General features: G+C 40.9%; 1 protein-coding gene across 1 annotated transcript in view; it reads left to right on the top strand.

Annotated features, from left to right (window-relative positions):
* The window catches only part of ALDH7A1 (aldehyde dehydrogenase 7 family member A1), a 39,323-nt gene extending 20,980 nt beyond the window's left edge, over window positions 1-18,343 (top strand). Inside the window, exons 9-18 of the mRNA XM_047084024.1 lie at window positions 35-132; window positions 4,907-4,948; window positions 5,966-6,060; window positions 7,874-7,958; window positions 9,374-9,480; window positions 12,523-12,639; window positions 13,398-13,495; window positions 13,935-14,008; window positions 17,247-17,322; window positions 18,175-18,343. Of these exons, the coding sequence (XP_046939980.1) occupies window positions 35-132; window positions 4,907-4,948; window positions 5,966-6,060; window positions 7,874-7,958; window positions 9,374-9,480; window positions 12,523-12,639; window positions 13,398-13,495; window positions 13,935-14,008; window positions 17,247-17,322; window positions 18,175-18,229 (847 nt within the window). The 3' untranslated portion in view covers window positions 18,230-18,343. The remainder of the gene's footprint in view (window positions 1-34; window positions 133-4,906; window positions 4,949-5,965; window positions 6,061-7,873; window positions 7,959-9,373; window positions 9,481-12,522; window positions 12,640-13,397; window positions 13,496-13,934; window positions 14,009-17,246; window positions 17,323-18,174) is intronic.
* Window positions 18,344-18,600: the final 257 nt, after the last annotated feature.

Here is an 18,600-nt window from a genome sequence, read left to right as displayed (position 1 = left end):
TCTGCCTTGGGTGACTGTGTTTATTCCCCTGCAGCACTGCAATGGCCAAAGATGAACGGGTGAACCTGCTGTCCTTCACCGGGAGCACACAGGTGGGAAAACAGGTGGCCCTTATGGTGCAGGAGAGATTTGGTAAGTGTTGCCTTTTAATGAGGATTGCAGTTCCATCAGGGATGGATATGAAATCTAAAAGTTGGGTTTTTCCTCCCTGATACCTTCTGAAGGGACAGCAGCCATGTTTATTTGAATATCCAGGTAACAGAGGGATACAGCTATTAATGGGGAGATTGCAAATTTAATAGCATAATTTTCAGAAGGATTTCGTTTTCCCCCTAAATTACCCTAGTGAAATCCTATCAAATACATTTCTTTATTTCTATCAGAAGTGTTTGGCAAATTAAAAACAGAAAATTCACGCTCCAAGCAGGACCAGGGAGTACAGGACCTAGAATAAGTTTGGAACGGAAGACTTAAATCTGTTCTTGTTTACATTTTACGTGTATATGACTGAAAAGGGTTTCATACACACAGCCTTGTATGCTTTATGGCTCATTAAGGCAGTTTTATTATTTATTTATTTATTTGTTAAAAAGATTTAATTTTTTAAAGTAATCTCTACCCACAATGTGGGGCTTGAACTCACAACCCCAAGATCAAGAGTCCCATGCTCTACCAAACTGAGCCAGCCAGGTGCCCCCACAGGCATCAGTTTTCATTTCATTTCATTTCATTTCATTTCATTTCATTTCATTTCATTTCATTTCATTTCATTTCATTGTGTGCTTATTTATTTATTTTTTTAAAATTCATACATTTATTTTGAGAAAGAGAGAGAAAGAGAATCCCAAGCAGGCTCTATGCTGTCAGCCCAGAGCCCAACACGGAGCTTGATCCCACCAACTGTGAGATAAGACCTGAGCTGAAACCCACAGTCTAACACTTAACTGAGCCCCCAGGTGCCTGCCAAAGGCATTGCTTTTAAACAGCAAGTTTACAAACCAGTAGAGCTAATAACTAAGGTCAGCAAGGTTACAGGATACAATACAAAGATCACTTGCATTCCTTTACTTTGACCATAAGCATTCTCAAAATGAAATTCTGAAGACATTTACACTAGTGTCAAGAAGAATAAAATACTTAAGAATAAATTCAACAGGGGCTCCTGGCTGTCTCAGTTAGTAGAGGATGCAAGTCTTGATCTCAGGGTTGTGGGTTCAGGCCCCACGTTGGACGTGATTACTTAAAAATAAAATCTTTAAAAAATAAGAAATACAACAAAGGAAGTTGGAGTCTTTCACACAGGAATTACTACAGAGTATCATTGAAAGTAATTAAAGAACACCTAAGTCAATGTAAAGACATCCCATTTTTACTGTTTGGGAAACTTAGTATTATTGTAGCCTAAGATCAATACTGTCCAAGTAATCTACAGATTCACTGCAATCCCTTTCCAAATGTCAGCTGGCTTCTTTGCAGAATTGACAGGCTGATGCTAAAATTCAGATGAAATGCAAAGGACCCCACGCAGCCAAACAGTCTTGAAAAAGACCAAAGGGGGAGCCATATGTCCTAATACTGCAACTTACTCTAAAAAATTCAGTATAAAAAATTCAAGACTATGTACTGGCATCAGGATAGACATAAAAATGAGTGGAATAACAGTCCAGAAATAAACCCTTCGAGTTACGGTTAACTGATTTTTGATAAGGGTGCCAGGACATTTCAGTGGAGGGAAAAACTAGTCTTTTTAACAAATGGTGCTGGGACAACTAGATATCCAAGTATGTACATATGAAAGTAGACCCCACCTCTTCCTGTACACAAAAATTAACTCCTAATGTATCAGACCTGAATGTGAGAGCCAGAACTATCAAACTCTTAGAAGAAAACATAGGAATAGGTTTTTGTGGCCTTGGATTAGGCAATGGTTTCTAGGATATGACCCTTAAAACATAACCAACATGAGATAGACTTCATCAAAAATAAAACTTTCGTGCTTCAGGGGCGCCTGGGTGGCTCAGTCCGTTGAGCGACCGACTTCAGCTCAGGTCATGATCTCACGGTTTGTGAGTTTGAGCCCCATGTCGGGCTCTGTGCTGACAGCTCAGAGTCTGGACCCTGCTTCTGATTCTGTGTCTCCCTCTCTCTCTGCCCCGCTGCCACTCATGCTGTGTCTCTGTGTGTCTCAAAAATAAACAAACATTAAAAAAAATTAAAAAAAAAAAAAAAACTTTCGTGCTTCAAAGGGTACTATCAAAAAGATGGACAGAACAACCTACAGAATGGAAGAAGGTATTTGCAAATCCTTTATCTGATAACATATTGGTATCTATAATAAATAAAGGACTCTTAAAATTCAGCAATATAGAACATAATCCAGGGGTGCCTGAGTGGTTAGTCGGCTAAGCCTCTGATTCTTGATTCCGGCTCAGGTCATGATCTCAGGGTTTGTGAGTTGGAGCCCAAATCGGGCTTCTCGAAGACAGCGCAAAGCCTGCTTGAGATTCTCTGTGTCCCTCTCTCTCTCTGCCCCTCCCCCATCTCAGAAATAAATAATAAACATTAAAAAAAATTAACCAATATATCCAACACTAGAGCAGTAGCTAAGTAAAATTTAGTCTGTCATCATGGTGAAGTACTGTGCAGTGAGTTTTTTTAAACAGCTCTTAACAACTTAGGTAAATGTGTAAGAGCAAATTAGTTTGTACAATCTCAAGTAAATAGAAATGAATATTGAAGAGATTTGAAGGCCCTATACCAAATTATGAGGAGAGATTTCATTATGCTTACGAGCCATAACTTTTTGCCTGTTTGATACTTTCTGATTAAAACATTTTTTCCTGCAGTGAGCACATACTTTTTTTAAAGTTTCTTTAGTTTGAGAGAGAGTGAGAGTGAGAGAGAGTGAGCCAGCATGAGCAGGGTAGGGGCAGAGACAGAGGAGGAGAGAATCTCAAGCAGGCTCCACACTATCAGTGCAGACCCCGATGTGGGGCTTGATGCTATGAACTGTGAGATCATGACCTGAGCCGAAATCAAGAGTCAGATGCATAACTGACTGAGCCATCTGAGCACATAATTTTTTAACTTTTTTTATTGTGGTAAAAAAATGTGTGTGTGTGTGTGTGTGTGTGTGTAAAAACATATATGTGTATATATTTTGTATTATGTATATAATATAAAATGTATCATTTTAACCATTTTAAGTGTATACTTCTGTGGCATTAAGTACATGTTCACTGTTGTGCAACCATCACCATCATCCATCTCCAGACCTTTTTTGTTTTCCCAACATCATCCCCATTAAAAACCACCTCCGTATTTCTGCCTTCTTCCAGCCCTTGGCAACCATCATTCTCCTTTCTTTCTTTTCTGGATTTGACTCTTCTAAGAACCTCCTATAAGTAGAATCACCACCCAATATTTGTCCTTTTGTGACTGGCTTACTTCACATAGCATGTCTTAAAGGTCGCAACGTGTGTCAGAATTTTCTTCCTTTTTAGGGCGGAAGGTTATTCCCTTGTATGTATTTACCACATTTGGCTGATTCATTCATTTAAAAAAATTTTTTTTAAATGTTTATTTATTTTTGAGGGAGAGAGAGACAGAGCGTGAGCAGGGGGAGGGGCAGACAGAGAGGGAGACACAGAATCCAAAGCAGGCTCCAGGCTCCGAACCGTCGGCACAAGTCTGATGTGGGGCTCAAACTCACAAACCATAAGATGATGACCTGAGCTGAAGTTGGACGCTTAACCGACCGAGCCACGCAGGCGCCCTGATTCGGGCATTTATTGATAGACACTTGGGCTGCTGCTACCTTGCAGCTCCTGTTTTTTGTTTTTATTTTTGTCTCCACCTTGTGGCTGTTACGAACAGCTCAGCTCTGAGCATAGGTCTGCTTTTACCTGTTCAAGTTCCTGTTTTCACTTCTATTGGTTAGGTACCCAGAAGTGGATTGATAGGCATATGGTAATCCTTGATTCATTTCCTGGAAAGTTACACAGTTTTCCACAATGACTGCTCCGTCTTATACTAAATGTTTGTGGAGTTGGGGAGGGGATGTAATTTCACATTTAGAGAAAAGTTACATGACTAACACAAGAAATTCCTGTATACCCTTGAACAAAATTCACCCACTACTTACTTGTTTCCCCATTTGTTTTATCACTTTCTTTCTCTCCGGCAGCACGTACATACATAAACTGTGGGTGCGTGTTGTTTTTTAACCTTTGGGGAAAGGTGAAGACATTGTGTTTCTTCACCAAATATTTTGGTGTATTTCTTAAGAAGGACACTGTGCCATGTAACTATGTATGATAAGGTTATTAAAATCAAGAAATTTGACATCAATGCAATCCTTATGATAGAGTTTAAAAAAATTTTTTTCACGTTTTTTATTTTTGAGAGAGAGTGAGCAAGTGGGTGAGGGGCTGAGAGGGAGGGAGGGAATCCATAGCGGTTCCTCGCTGAAAGTGGAGCGTCCGATATGGGGCTCAAACTCACGAACCATGAAACCATGACCTTAGCTGACGTCAGACGTTAACCGACTGAGCCATCCACGTGCCCCCTTATGCTACAGTTTAAATCAGAAAATAAACTGGGGTGCCTGGGTGGCTCAGTCTGTTAAGTGTCCAACTCTTGGTTTTAGCTCAGGTCATGATCTTGTGTTTCGTGAGATTGAGCCCCGCGCCAGGCTCTGTGCTGACATCTCAGAGCCTGCTTGGGATGCTCTCTCTCCCTCTCTGTCTTTCTGCCCTTCCCCTTCTCTCTCTCTCTGTCTCTGAAAATAAATAAATAAACTTAAAAAAAAGAAAACACAGTTGAGATAGGCTGTGATTTGAGGCCATCTGTCAGTGTGCGCTAAGTACTGAAATGAGCATTAACGTGTGTTTGTGTATTTTTACAGGGAGAAGTTTGTTAGAACTTGGAGGAAACAATGCCATCATTGGTAAGGCCGCCCTTTATTTGTTTGCTGTTGAGAATAGCTTTGGTAGCCATGGTGACCATATAGAACTTGGGTGGACACCCTTTCTTCCCTCCTCTTGTGTGCATCTAAGACCTAATTTTAGGTTTCAGAGTTTCACTTGTGAGATATGACACAAAGGTTTGAAGGCAGAGATAACTAGAAAGGACAGGTGTTCATGCTGGGAAATGTTACCTGGGGCTTCGAGCCTGTGTCTGAGCCTTTGTAGCTTGGCATGATTTCTTGTTTTTCCTTCTGCTTTCTGAAAACTGGCCACATGTTTCTCTAAAGTAAGTAACTCTTACATGACTTGTTGATTCCTTTATATATTAAAAAATTAGTTTGTCTATAGTAAGATCTTGGTTGAATGCTTTTTTATTGGGAAGGATCACTTCCTTAAAGCATTTTATCACCTAACCCATAGGCTTGGAGTTTACCCACTTCTCATTTTCAGTTATCGGGCACAAAATAGGTTATCAGCCTTTTGTGGATAATGCACATCGATGGATTGAGATTTAATAGAAGCATGGATTTTGTGATAAGAAGGCAAAACCTGGTAATTTGTATATTGCCATTGTTACCATGCGTAGATGCCTATATTGTTGTGGTGAACACCAGAAGTTTAAAAAGCATGTGGCAATGGGTTTGTTCGGGTTGGACTTCTAATCTAGAGAGTGTTCATTTGCAAATAGTTAGCATTTAGTGAGCCCTGGGTAGTTGCAGGGACTATGCTCAGCTGTTTCATATGAGTTTATTTCCTTTAATCCCCACAAAAATCCTGTCAGGTGCCTACCATTATTAATCTCCTCTGACAACTGTACTGAGGTAAAGACCATAGAGCTCGTTATTCTGCTCTTAATGGAGGCTTCGTGGTGTGAACATGCTTACATCACTGGGGTAATGCTGACACTGTCTTCCTGAGCTTTCTGATGGCATCATCTGGTCGACCGGTTAGCCCGTCTACATGGCGACACTGACAGGTGTGTGTTTTGTTTCTCCAAGCTTTTGAGGATGCAGACCTCAGCTTGGTCGTTCCGTCGGCTCTCTTCGCAGCTGTGGGGACAGCGGGCCAGAGATGTACCACTGCGCGGCGCCTGGTGAGTGTGTCAGTGTTGGGCGCGTGACGTTGTCTTCACACCCCACTTGGTTACACATTGCGCTGTTAGGAAGTGGTGTACAAGTATTGCTGGAAAAATGTGTTCCCGTAGACACAACACATCTGTGGCTCTGATACACTCTTGTGTGCTCAAGGCTGATCAACCAGGGATTGTGCCCAAGCTACAAGTGGTGGAGCTGGACTGGGGACGGAGACCTCGAACAATATGGACAAAGTCCAATGTCACTTGGAGAATAAAATCAGTTATAAGTTTGAAGAATTCGAAAATTATTTGCTAAAGGATATAGAGCCTTGGCTTCGTTGTAAAAACACTTCAGTAAAACATAAAGATACTAATTTGGGGCCCATAAGTCTGGTCTTACATTTCTAGACTTGATGTGACATGGTTTATTGAAAAGCAAATGTGGGTTGTCTCTGGATGAATGTATAGTCTGTGCACACATATATAGGACACATTATTAAGTGCACAGAGGGAGATGTGATTTAGCATCAGCGTATGGAGTTTGGGAAGTTTAATGTCTGTACTTATATTTGAGCTGGATTTCGGTTTTGTGTGGGGTATCAGCCTGATTTTCATGGCTCTCATGGTCCTGAAAACTCGGTACTACAACCAAGCACATTTTGATTAGGTACAAAGTGTGGCTACATTTGACATTTTAAAAATTATTATTGTTGAGTTTTCCTCTTGTAATTAAAAATTTCAAACAGTTGTACATTTAAATTACAGAGAAATTGGCTTTGTGTTTTTACTCTTAGCCTCAATATGAACCAATTCTTTATAAGGTTAACATAATCTAAATTAGAATAAAACAGGTCTGGAAATTAAGCCTACTTTTTCTGTAACTTTTCATACTCATTTTTTCTCTGTATTTTATAACAGTTGGAGATCTGTCTTTCCTTTGTTTTTCTATAGTTGTTCTCCAAAAACATCTGAGATACGATATTCATAGAATGTTTACAATTTGTTGAATTTACTTTAGACCTTTATTCCACTAATGCTAAGAAGGAAACAGGTCGTCCAAAAGATTATAATTTTAATGATATGTGAAATGAAATGGAAGTCAAGCCTTCGTATATTCAGCTAAGTTTTACTTTTCCTTTGTGTATACAAGTCCATCCTTTACATTTAGTGTTAAACATTAAAGGATGCTATTAGTCACTGCCCAGATTGGTTTTCATAGGGACAGTGATGTGTAGAAAAACCCATTCCAGTACTGTGGACCTCTCCATGACTGCCAATCCATTTGCTACATGAAAACTGACCCAGAGAATGGATGGCTGGACCAGTTCACCCCTGTCAGTGGGAACATAGCTTGGAGCTCACATCCTACCTAGTGTGAGTCCAAAGGCAGTCCTCCTGGTTGAGTCCTCCCTCTGGAGACCTAATCCGCCGAGAGCATGCTATTACACAACAGCGATACCAAGGCAGACCAAACAGCTGTCAATATGTGTTCACCACAACTGGGACAGATACACTTGAGGTTCTCTGGTAATTAAGATGTTGAATTGCTGTGTGAAGCTTGGCCAGACAGGTCCTTAGAAACTTGGTAAAGACAAGGCTTATGATTTCTGTTTAACATCTACCAAGTGGAAATTTATTATCTTAATGTAGTTATTAAAAGTAGGAATTAAATAATTAAAGAACGTATACTTGTTTGCTTTTGTTTTCAGAGATCACAGTGTCTAAGAACTAGTATGAACTATAAATTAGTACTATTAATAAAAATCGCACATTGTTGACAAATTTATGTGTTTATTTGAATCTTCCCTTGAATGTTTCTTTTATCGCTTAGTTTTTACATGAGAGCATCCATGATGAAGTTGTAAATAGACTTAAAAAGTCCTATGCACAGATCCGTGTGGGGAACCCTTGGGACTGTGAGTATCTGGTTGATTTCAAAGGTATTTCTTTTTGACAGTTGGTGTTACCAGTGTTTCTATCTCAGACTTTTTGTTTTTTCTTTTCTGAGAGGCCTGAGGGCATATGAAGCAGGTTATCGGGCACGTGGGGCATCAAGTCTGCTCCTAGCTTAGGATCCTGGGTGCTTGATGTAGGCTGGTGGGTGAGTCTCAAGAGATGATGTTCAGATGGGATGACTTTGACGAGCTTCTTCTCTACACTCTTTTTAAAAAAAAATTTTTTTTTTCTTTTATTAGCATTTATTTAGTTTTTGAGAGTCAGAGAGAGAGCGTGAGCAGGGGAGGTGCAGAGAGAGGGAGACAAAGAATCAGAAGCTGGCTCCAGGCTCCAAGCCGTCAGCACAGAGCCAGATGTGGGGCTCGAACCCCCGAACTGTGAGATCATGACCTGACCCAAAGTCAGTCGCCCAACTGACTGAGCCACCCAGGCGCCCCTCTCTGCACTCTTATGACCCTTGTGCAAGCCACCACCATTCTCATGGAAGGCTGCAAGAGTGTCCCCTCCCTGACCTGCCTGCTTCCACTTTTGCCTTCCAGAGAAGCCAGAATGTTTTTTTTAAACATGTAATTAGATGAAATAATTCATTTTCCTGCTTCATACACTCCAGTGACTTCTAATGGCTCTTCAGCTGAAACCTGGATCCCTTCCAAGTCTCTCTGGATCAGGCTCACAGTCTCTCATGACGTGACCTCTGCCTCCTCCCCTGCCCACCCCCTGACTGGCTGTGTACCATTTCCTCCCTTGCTCCCTGAGCTCCAGCTTTCCCATCTTTCTTGTAGAGCTCCCAGTGTCCACGCTCCGTTCTGCTACTCTTTCCGCTGGAATCCTCTTCAGCCCGCTTTTCCCGTGACTGGTGCTCTAAGATTCCCCTGAGGCCTCCCTAGATCTCCCTTCTTCCTCTGTCCGCTGGCCACTTTTAATGGTCTGGATTCCAGCAGCCATATAGGGCTGCATCTCTTTTTCCCTGTTCCGTTCCACACCAGCTCCTGAGCCTGTGAACTTCTTAGAGCATGATCTCATGGTCATGAATAAACGGATCGTATATTTTTAGTGCGGCGCTCTGATTAATTGGTAGCCATTCCTTTAACCCAGGGATTGACAGATTTCACTACCTGCTTATGTAGAGAAACTTTAAGCAGGACACAGTCCCACCCCCTGGTTTAAGTGTCTGCTGTGACTACTGTGGCAGAGACGGCATGTGTCATGCAGAACGTTAACTATTTCCTGTCTAGCCTTTTACCAGAAGAGTTTGCTGACTCCTTGTCTACACTGAGAGGCTGTCTGAAGGGGTGGGGCTGTTCATTGGGAAAGGTTTTCTAACAATAATGATGCCTTTTGGGGTGAAATGACACACATTCCTTTTTCTCTGCAGCTAATGTCCTCTATGGGCCACTCCACACCAAACAGTCAGTGAGCATGTTTCTTGGAGCAGTGGAGGAAGCAAAGAAAGAAGGTGGCACTGTGGTCTATGGTGGCAAGGTAATGACAGCCCAGCTCAGTAGTGATAGACGTTTGCTTCCTTTCCTTTCAGCTTGAGCAGGGCTCTGGGCAGATGGCGAAGGGTCCCCCAACTACTGACTTTGCCTTCTCCATCTTTTCATAAGGGGGAAATAGGTGTTTCAATGAGTGACAACACAAAATGCATGGAACACTTCTGGAAGGACACACAAGAAACTCCAAGTCGTGATGGCTGTTGAATTGAGACCCTGGGAATTTGTATGGAAGGGAGACCTTTCCATGGGACAGTACAAGACTTTGTATTCAGAGCAACCAGAATCTGTATTTAGTGGTTACTTTTAAAAGTCAGTTAAGGCAGGAAATCAAAGGATATGAAGCAGTTTCGCTGTAGATCTCTTGGCTGCAAGCATTTCCACCACAAACGTTACTGTTGGATAACCAATCGGTGATAAGGCAATTTGGTATAAAGGCAACAAAAATAACTGGTTGACCATTTGGTTGGGCAGTGTGTTGGTCTAGTCACTGGGTTGACTCCGGGGTTTCTTTTTTCCATTTATGGTGTACTCCCATTTTTCTATCACATAAATCTTAGCCCTGATGATGGTCACTGTAGTGGTGCCGAGTTCTGAACTCACGTTTCCCATGAACTTTGAACTTTGTATTTCCCATAGAGCTTTGAAACGTCTGTCAGGGGACACGCAGCGACATGTGTAGAACAACAAACACAGGGTAGAAGGTTTTCATAGCACAATACAAAGCTCTGTTAAAAATATGTATCCTAGTATTTGGGAACTGATACCCCTGGTTTTTTTTTAATGTTTATTAAAAAATTTTTTTGTTAGGGGCACCTGGGTGGCTCAGGTCATGATCTCACGGTTTGTGGGTTTGAGCCCCGTGTCGGGCTCTGTGCTGACAGCTTGGAGCGTTGGAGCCTCCTTTTGATTCTGTGTCCTCTCTCTCTGCCCCTCCTCCACTCACACTTTGTCTCTCTTGCTCACTTGTTCTCTCTCGATAAATAAAACATTTAAAAACATAAAAAATAAAATTTTTTTGTTAGTGTTTATTTTTGAGAGAGAGCAAGTAAGTCACATGTGGGAGTGAGGAAGGACAGAGAGAGGAAGACAGAGGATCTGAAGTAGGCTCCACACTGACAGCAGAGAGCCCGATGCAGGGCTTAAACTCATGAATCATGAGTTCACGACCTGAGCTGAAGCCAGACACTTAACTGATTGAACCACCAAGGCACCACATTAAATGTTTGCTTATTTTCGAGAGACAGCGAGAGAGAGAGAGAGAGAGTGCAAGCTGGGGAAGGGCAGAGAGAGAAGGGGACAGAGGATCAGAAGCGGGCCCTGCTGACAGCAGAGCACGCGCGCGCGCGCACACACACACACACACACGCCTTGTTAAATAGAGGTGTGTTTGTATATTTGTGTATGTTTTGTTACTTGTGTTACTTTTTTTCTTTGTGTAACATGTACTTAAGTTATGTAATGCAATGTGGTGTTACAGTAATAGATACTGCTGCCATGCATGGGATTGGGAGTTGATACAGTTGACTCTTGGAAAACACACAGCTCAAAGAGTAACACAAGCACAGTGGAGACTAGACCACCCAACCATGGGCATCAAGAGTATTTTACAGAAGGAATGCAAGCATTAGTTAAGTGGACATGAACTAGTAATTTGGTTCCATGGAGGTTGGTTAGGAGAGTGTCTACAGTATACTCTTGGGGCTTTTGATTTTTGTACAGTATGTATTGGTTTGCTAGGGCAGACTGGCTCATTTAAATGACAGAAATTGACACCGTTGTGGGGGCTGAGTCTAAAATCAAGGTCCTGGCAGAGTTTCTGCTGAGGCCTGTGTTCTTGGCATGCAGACGGCCACCATATTGGTGTGCGCACATGGCTTTTCCTTTGTGTTTCTGGTATCTCTTCCACTTGTAAGGATGTCAGTTCTGGCTGATTAGGGCCCCTCACATGTGACCTCATTTGGACTTTAATTACTTCCGTAAAGATTCTGTTTCCAGGGGTGCCTGGGTGGCTCAGGCAGTTAAGCATTGGACTTCGGCTCAGGTCATGATCTTGCAGTTTGTGGGAGTGAGCCCTGTGTCAGGCTCTGTGCTGACAGCTCAGATCCTGGAGACTGCTTTGGATTCTTTGTCTTCCTCCCCAGTCATGTGCACACACGTGCTTTCTCTCTCTCTCTCTCTCTCTCTCTCTCTCTCTCTCTCTCAGAAAAAACATTCAAAAATGAATAAATAGATGTTCTGTCTCCAAATTCTGTCACACTGTACCAGTTAAAGCTTCAGTATAGGAATTTGGGGATGGTGGACACAGTACTGTCTTTATTTATTTATTGTAATTTTTTTTAATGTTCATTCATTTATTTTGAGAGAGAGAGGGAGAGAATCCCAAGTAGGTTTCATGCTGTCAACATAGAGCCCAATGTGGGGCTTGAACCCACAAACTGAGGTCATGATCTGAGCCGAAATCAAGGGTCAGACATTAAAATTTTTTTTTTTTAACATTTTATTTATTTTTGAGACAGAGAGAGACAGAGCATGAACGGGGGAGGGGCAGAGAGAGAGGGAGACACAGAATCGGAAGCAGGCTCCAGGCTCTGAGCCATCAGCCCAGAGCCCGACGCGGGGCTCGAACTCATGGACCGCAAGATCGTGACCTGAGCTGATGTCAGACGTTTAACCAACTGAGCCATCCAGGCGCCCCTCACATTACAGTCTTAAAACACAGACGGTACAGATGACGTATTTTTACACTGTATAAGTTTTTTAAAAAGCCACCTGTGACGGTGTTTCAGTGTAACCTCATCCTTCTTTTTTCTATTTTTATCTGACTGACTAACTTAGGAACGATAGGAGGCAGAGAACGTTTTCATTCGTGATGACGTTATTTTTGGGAAATAATTCACCTGTAGATGGTGTTTGTCTGTTTTTTTTTTTTTAATTTTCCTCCACAAGTACGGCAAAGAGTGTATCTGATGACCCAAAGTAGCAGAAGACAAAATGCTTTCATTCTTGTGATTTTACTTCTCTACTGAAGGTTATGGATCGCCCTGGAAATTATGTAGAACCAACCATTGTGACAGGTCTGGCCCACGATGCGTCCATTGCCCACACAGAAACGTTTGCTCCGATCCTTTATGTCTTTAAATTCAAGGTAAAAATGGGTTCTGTTTGCTTTTTCTCTAGTTTAATGTTGAAAAAACAAATGAGAAGAGTAAGGAAAATGAAAGTATGTGTAATTTCACTCTGTTAGCCTATAGGGAGGTTTTAGGTAGTTACTCTGCAAGAAGAACTGCCTGTGGAGAATAAAAGAGAGGCACCTATGCCCTTCTCGGCTAAGGTTAGACAAAAACTGACCGCCACCCCTCCCAGGTCCACTCTTGCAATCCCAGGAGATTGAATCAAGATTGGAATGTGCCGTAATTAACAGTTAAAAAATAATGAGAATTGTGTCTTTTTATAGTTATATGATGTTTAAAAAACTTAAATGGTTTATCACTGGTTTACATGATGTCACTAGAGGTATAATTTCATGTTTTAATAGTGTGTGTGTGACTAAATTCTTGAGCAAATTATTTAGTGTCTCTTGCCTAATCTTTAAACCATGGATAATATAAAACCTGTATCATCGGATGAATTAAGTAACTAAGTGTACTGTAAGCGGTTAGATCTGTGGGTTGTGCATAATTGGAGCTCTGTAAATTAATTCTTACATAGTAGCTTGAATGGAAGCATGTACTCTGTTTCTCAGAGTACAATTAAGGGAAAAACACACAAAGCTGTGTATCAGAGAAACGGAATTAGTAGGTTAATCTTTAGTTTACTTTTGTGCACTAAAGTTATACGTTTTAGGAATGTACCAGTGTGAACTTGGACCAGAATTCTGTATCATTCCACTGTCTGTCCTTTTAGAGTGAAGAAGAAGTCTTTGCATGGAATAATGAAGTAAAACAGGGACTTTCAAGTAGCATCTTTACCAAGGATTTGGGCAGAATCTTCCGCTGGCTTGGGTATAACTTTGTCTATTTTGAAAACTTATGTAAGTCTAATTTGTCTCGTGACTGGACTTATAAAAAAGAAAGTGAAGGCATCCTAGTTGAAATTAAGTATTTGAGCATCTAGAGTCTTAGAGGTTTGGATTTTTTGTTTGTTGGGTTTCTTTTTTTTTAAATTTTTTAGTGTTTATTTATTTTTGAGAGAGAGAGAGACACAGAGCTTGAGCAGAGAAAGTGTAGAGAGAGAGGGAGACACAGAATTCAAAGCAGGCTCCAGGCTCTGGGCTGTCAACACAGAGTCCAACATGGGGCTTGAACCCATGGACTTGGGAGATCATGACCTGAGCTGAAGTCCGCCGCTTAACCGACTGAGCCCCCCAGACGTCCGTTGTTTGTTTTGTTTCTTAATTTCCTAATGGGTTGCTCTCAACCATGCTTCCCCTTTTACACACAGACCGAAAGGATCAGACTGTGGCATTGTAAACGTCAATATCCCAACGAGTGGGGCCGAAATTGGAGGTGCATTTGGTATGTAAAGAATCCTTTTCCACGTTGGGGGCAGTATGTTAGATGTTGGCGTTGCCATAACAAAATACCATGGACTGGGTGCCTTAAACAACAGAAATTTATTTTCTCACAGTTTTGAAGGCTGTGAGTCCAGCCAAGGTCAAGGTTTCGGGAATGTTGGTTTCTCCTGAAGCCTCTTTCCTGGCTTGTGGTCCTTACGTGGCTTTTTCTCTATGGAAGCACATGTATTACTGCTGTCTTCTCCTTTTTTCTGAGGACACCAGTCCTGTTGTTTTAGGGGCCCACCTTTATGGCTTCATGGGTTTTTTTCCTTATGACTTCATTTAACCTTAATAACCTCCTTAAAGGTTCTCTTGTCAAACACAGCCACATTCTAAGTATTGGAAGTTCCGTCTTCCAGCTTGGGAATTTGGGGTGGGGACACAATCAAGAGAGCACAAGAAAAGCAGTAGTAGCTTTTAGAAAAGTTTGACTAAGAAACTGGAGTAATAGAACCTGGTAACAACCTGGTCTTACATGCTTGAGAGAGCTTTTGTGTCATGTGCAGAGTTCTTGTCCAGGGTCTGACTTTTTTCTCCAGTGCAGTATCCCATTAGAGCCAGGGCCCTTAACCTAAGATATGTGACCCCTTGAAATGGCATCTCTTTTGGGGGGGAAATGGTCCATGACCCAGACAGCATTAAGAACCCTTGGCTTTAGGCATAAGCCAGAAAGTTTCACATGAAAAATTCTGGTTTTTAATTGCTAAGCAGTGTGCTAAGTGTCCAACGTTATCTTTTATTTTAGATAAAATACTAAATTGGTTTTTTTCACTGGGTTCTGCTTGTATTTTCTAAGTCTTGAGTTTTTTGTTTGTTTTAATGTTTATTTATTTTGAGAAAGAGAATCCCAAGCTGCTCCATGCTGTCAGCACAGAGCCTGAGATGGGCTCGATCTCATGACCCTTGAGCTCATGATCTGAGTCGAGATCAAGAATCAGATGCTTAACCAACTGAGCCACCCAGGTTCCCCTCCACAGTTATTTTTTAGATGGAAAAAGCTGTTCTCCCACTTTTCCTCCTCATTACCAGAGGCAACTACTTTGAGATTATTACTGGGGGGGAAAAAAAACAAACATAAATTTACCTTTGAATTTACTTCAATTAAAAAAAAAGTATTTATTTATTTTTAATCAATTTTTTTTTTTTTTGATTGAGAGAGCGGGAGGGGGGAGGGGTAGAGAGAGAGGGAGAGAGAGGATCCAAAGCGCGTTGTGTACTGATAACAGCAAGTTCGACTTTGGGCTCGAACTCAACAACCTTGAGATCATGACCCGAGCTGAAGTCAGATGCTCAATCAACTGAGCCATCCAGGTGCCTCTAATTTTTATTTATTTATTTTAAGCACTCTCTCCACCCATCTTGGGGCTTGAACTCTTGAACCTGAGATCCAGAGTCACATACTCTACCAGCTGACCCAGCCAGGCGTCAAAGTAGTGTTTTAACTGCTTACTCTTTCTCAATTTTAGACATTATGTGTTGACCCTCTGTTAGGATAGCTGAACCTTCTTAACCCTCCTTCTCTGTGTGTGTGGCATGACATTATCATGCCAGGAGAGATTAAGGGGAGACCAGAGGAACCAACCAAGCTTCTAAGAGTGCTCTCTCTCTCAGAGTCAACACAGGATGTGCTTAATTCTTCCAGCAATGGATTGTGACAAAATACCTAAAATGTCATCTACCAGGAAAGTTCATTAGAGATTCAGCGCCCACAGCGTTTACTGGGGGCTGGTCATCTAGGCACCTTTTCCCTGGCATATACCAAAATTCCAGACTCCCTGAAGGAAAGCAGGTGTTTAACATAAACCCCGTTGTATGAAAACAGGTGAGGCCCAGTGAGACACTTGTATCTTTTAGGGAAAGTTTTACAGTGTCGGGAAAGGTATAGCAGCCAGGTTCCCAGATGCAGCAAGATCACAAGCCGTGCATTTCCTGTGTAGTTGGCAATAATGTTTCCTCAGATTTGTGACGTTGTTATCCATGGGCATTATGGTTTTTGGTATTGTGGTTGGAAAGCCCAGTCCACTTTGATATCTGATCTCTTTTCTTTTTTTTCCCATATCAAAAAATTTGGGGTCTACTTTTTATGTCGGTGGAGATCACTGTAAAAAATTTTCTTGGCAGTGGGCCAGTGATGAGCATTAGAATATTGGGGCTCATTTTCAGTACTGGGGAGTTTTGACTAGTTTTGTTTTGGTAATGTTTCTTTGACAATTATTTTCCCTTCCTTTTTTTTTTTTTTTTTTTTAAAGATTTTATTTTTAAGTAATCTGTACAGCCAACGTGAGGCTTGAGTTTACAACCCCAAGATCAGGGGTCGCAAGCTTTACTGACTGAGCCAGCCAGGCACCCCAATTTTTCTCTTGCTGATTACTAGAACTATTACTTGAATACTAGCTCTTGAAGAATTGTCTAATTTTGTTATCTTTTTCCTCCTATTTTGCATCTTTTTGTTTTTATGGGTTTTTTTTTTCCATATGGGAGATATCCTCAGAATTTTTTTTTTTTTAAGATTTTTTTTTTTTTTTTTTTAAGTAATCTCTACATCCAGTGTGGGGCTTGAACATACCACCCCGAGATCACGAGTCTTATGCTCTTCTGACTGAGCCAGCCAGGTGCCCCCTCAGATTTTTCTCTTAGCTCTTCTGTTAACTATTTTCTCCTCTGTTTAGTATCTGTATAGTATTTAGTATCTATTACTAAACACAACATCAAGACTTAATGTCTTGTGATTTGATGGCACACTTTTACATAGTATCCTTTTCTTGTATGGAATCATTAACTTCTTATAATCTAAGGATATTACTATAACATTTAAAATATTATAAAAGCAGAGTATGTATATTGTAGATAATAATGTATAGCTAAGCATAAACGAGAAAATAAAATTTTATTTCTAGCAACTAGAGGTTTCCCATTTTAACACATTGTCTCATGGTAAGGTTGGTTTTCTTTTGTTTCTTGGCAAATTTGTTTCCTCTTTATTCCTCCCCCCCCCCCCGCCCCCCTTCTAGTTCTTTCTTCCTGTTTATTTGGTTTATTTGATCTCTTTTTTGTTTGTAGAGGAGATACTCTGAGCTAAATGTAAACTCACTGGTTGGGTAGCTCTGGTCTTCTTTTGGTACCTTTCTGTGCTGCTGAGTAGGAGCCAGTAAAGACAAACTGCTCAAGAGATACAAATTTCTTGTGTGTTTGTCTAGGAGGAGAAAAGCACACTGGGGGCGGCCGCGAGTCTGGTAGTGATGCCTGGAAACAGTACATGAGAAGATCCACTTGGTAAGACCAGGCTTTGGGAGGATGGGTTTGGGCTTTGAGCTGTTGGTTGGAATGCTCTTTTAAAATTAAAAGCTCTTCTACTTCCTGTTCTGTGCACAGCTTCACTTACTTTTGGTTCTTTCTCTTTCTTTCTTTCTTTCTTTCTTTCTTTCTTTCTTTCTTTCTAAGGCTATAACTATCTTTAAAAGTTTTTTAATGTTTGTTTATTTTTGAGAGAGAGATGGAGCATGAATAGGGGAGGGGCAGAGGGAGAGAGAGGGAGACACAGAATCCGAAGCAGGCTCCAGGCTCTGAGCTGTCCACACAGAGTCCGACACGGGGCTTGAACCCACAAACCATGAGATCATGACCTGAGCTGAAACCAAGGGTTGGACGCTTGACTGACTGAGCCACCAGGAGCCCCGGGGCCCATATAATAGGGATATTGTTCCTCTCAGGAGAAAATATAGGTATATAATTACTAGGCAAGATATTTATTTTCTAAAATATTGCATTGTATTTTATTTCTGTTGGAATGAGAATATCTATGTTTTTCCTTCTAGTTCAGTACAAGTTATTGAGAGATAAATGAAGAAAATTATATTCCCCATATTCTTGTGCCCTGAATACTATGAATAACATGTTTGATAGGTGTTTTCCCAGATGTGTTTCTCTCCCTCTTTTTTTTTTTTTCTCTAACACTGGATCTATACTAACTTTGTCCTAATTTTGTTTTTCTTCACCAACTTGTATCTTGGACATCTCACCTTGTAATATATACAGATAGGCTAAATTTTCTTAATGGCATAAAATAGTCTATATTATGTGTGTACTACTCTTTTTGTAATTTGTTCATATTTTTTTTCCCTCTAGCACCATCAACTACAGTAAGGACCTTCCTCTAGCTCAAGGAATCAAGTTTCAGTAAAGGTGACAGTAAATTGGCGTTACATCACAGCTCACAGGCATTCTCACAACTCTTTCTTCTGAAGACAAAGAAAAATTAAGATTTGCCCTGAATAAATAAATGCATTATTTTGAATATGCTTGGCTAATCTCTTAGCCCTGAGGCCCCAACTAAGTCAAGAGACTTATCTTTAAACAAATAAAAATACAGATGTCACAACATGAGCCATATTTAGTAACAGATAGATTGGGTAAATTTTTATGTTGCTAGTAGTTCATGCTTTAAAAAAATTTTTATATTATAATTTAGAAGAAACTAGTAGATGCTATAGTAGGAATTTGGGAAAACACAGAATGGAGAAGAAAAAGGAAGTCTTCTTGGTAGGCCGAGTG

The sequence above is a fragment of the Lynx rufus genome, unplaced genomic scaffold (genome assembly GCF_022079265.1).
Source record: "Lynx rufus isolate CCGP_SWC_20201006 ecotype Redwood Valley unplaced genomic scaffold, mLynRuf1.p SCAF_1, whole genome shotgun sequence".
Classification (NCBI taxonomy): domain Eukaryota; kingdom Metazoa; phylum Chordata; class Mammalia; order Carnivora; family Felidae; genus Lynx; species Lynx rufus.
Note: the sequence above shows the minus strand (reverse complement) of the source record. Positions and strands in the feature narration are given on the sequence as shown.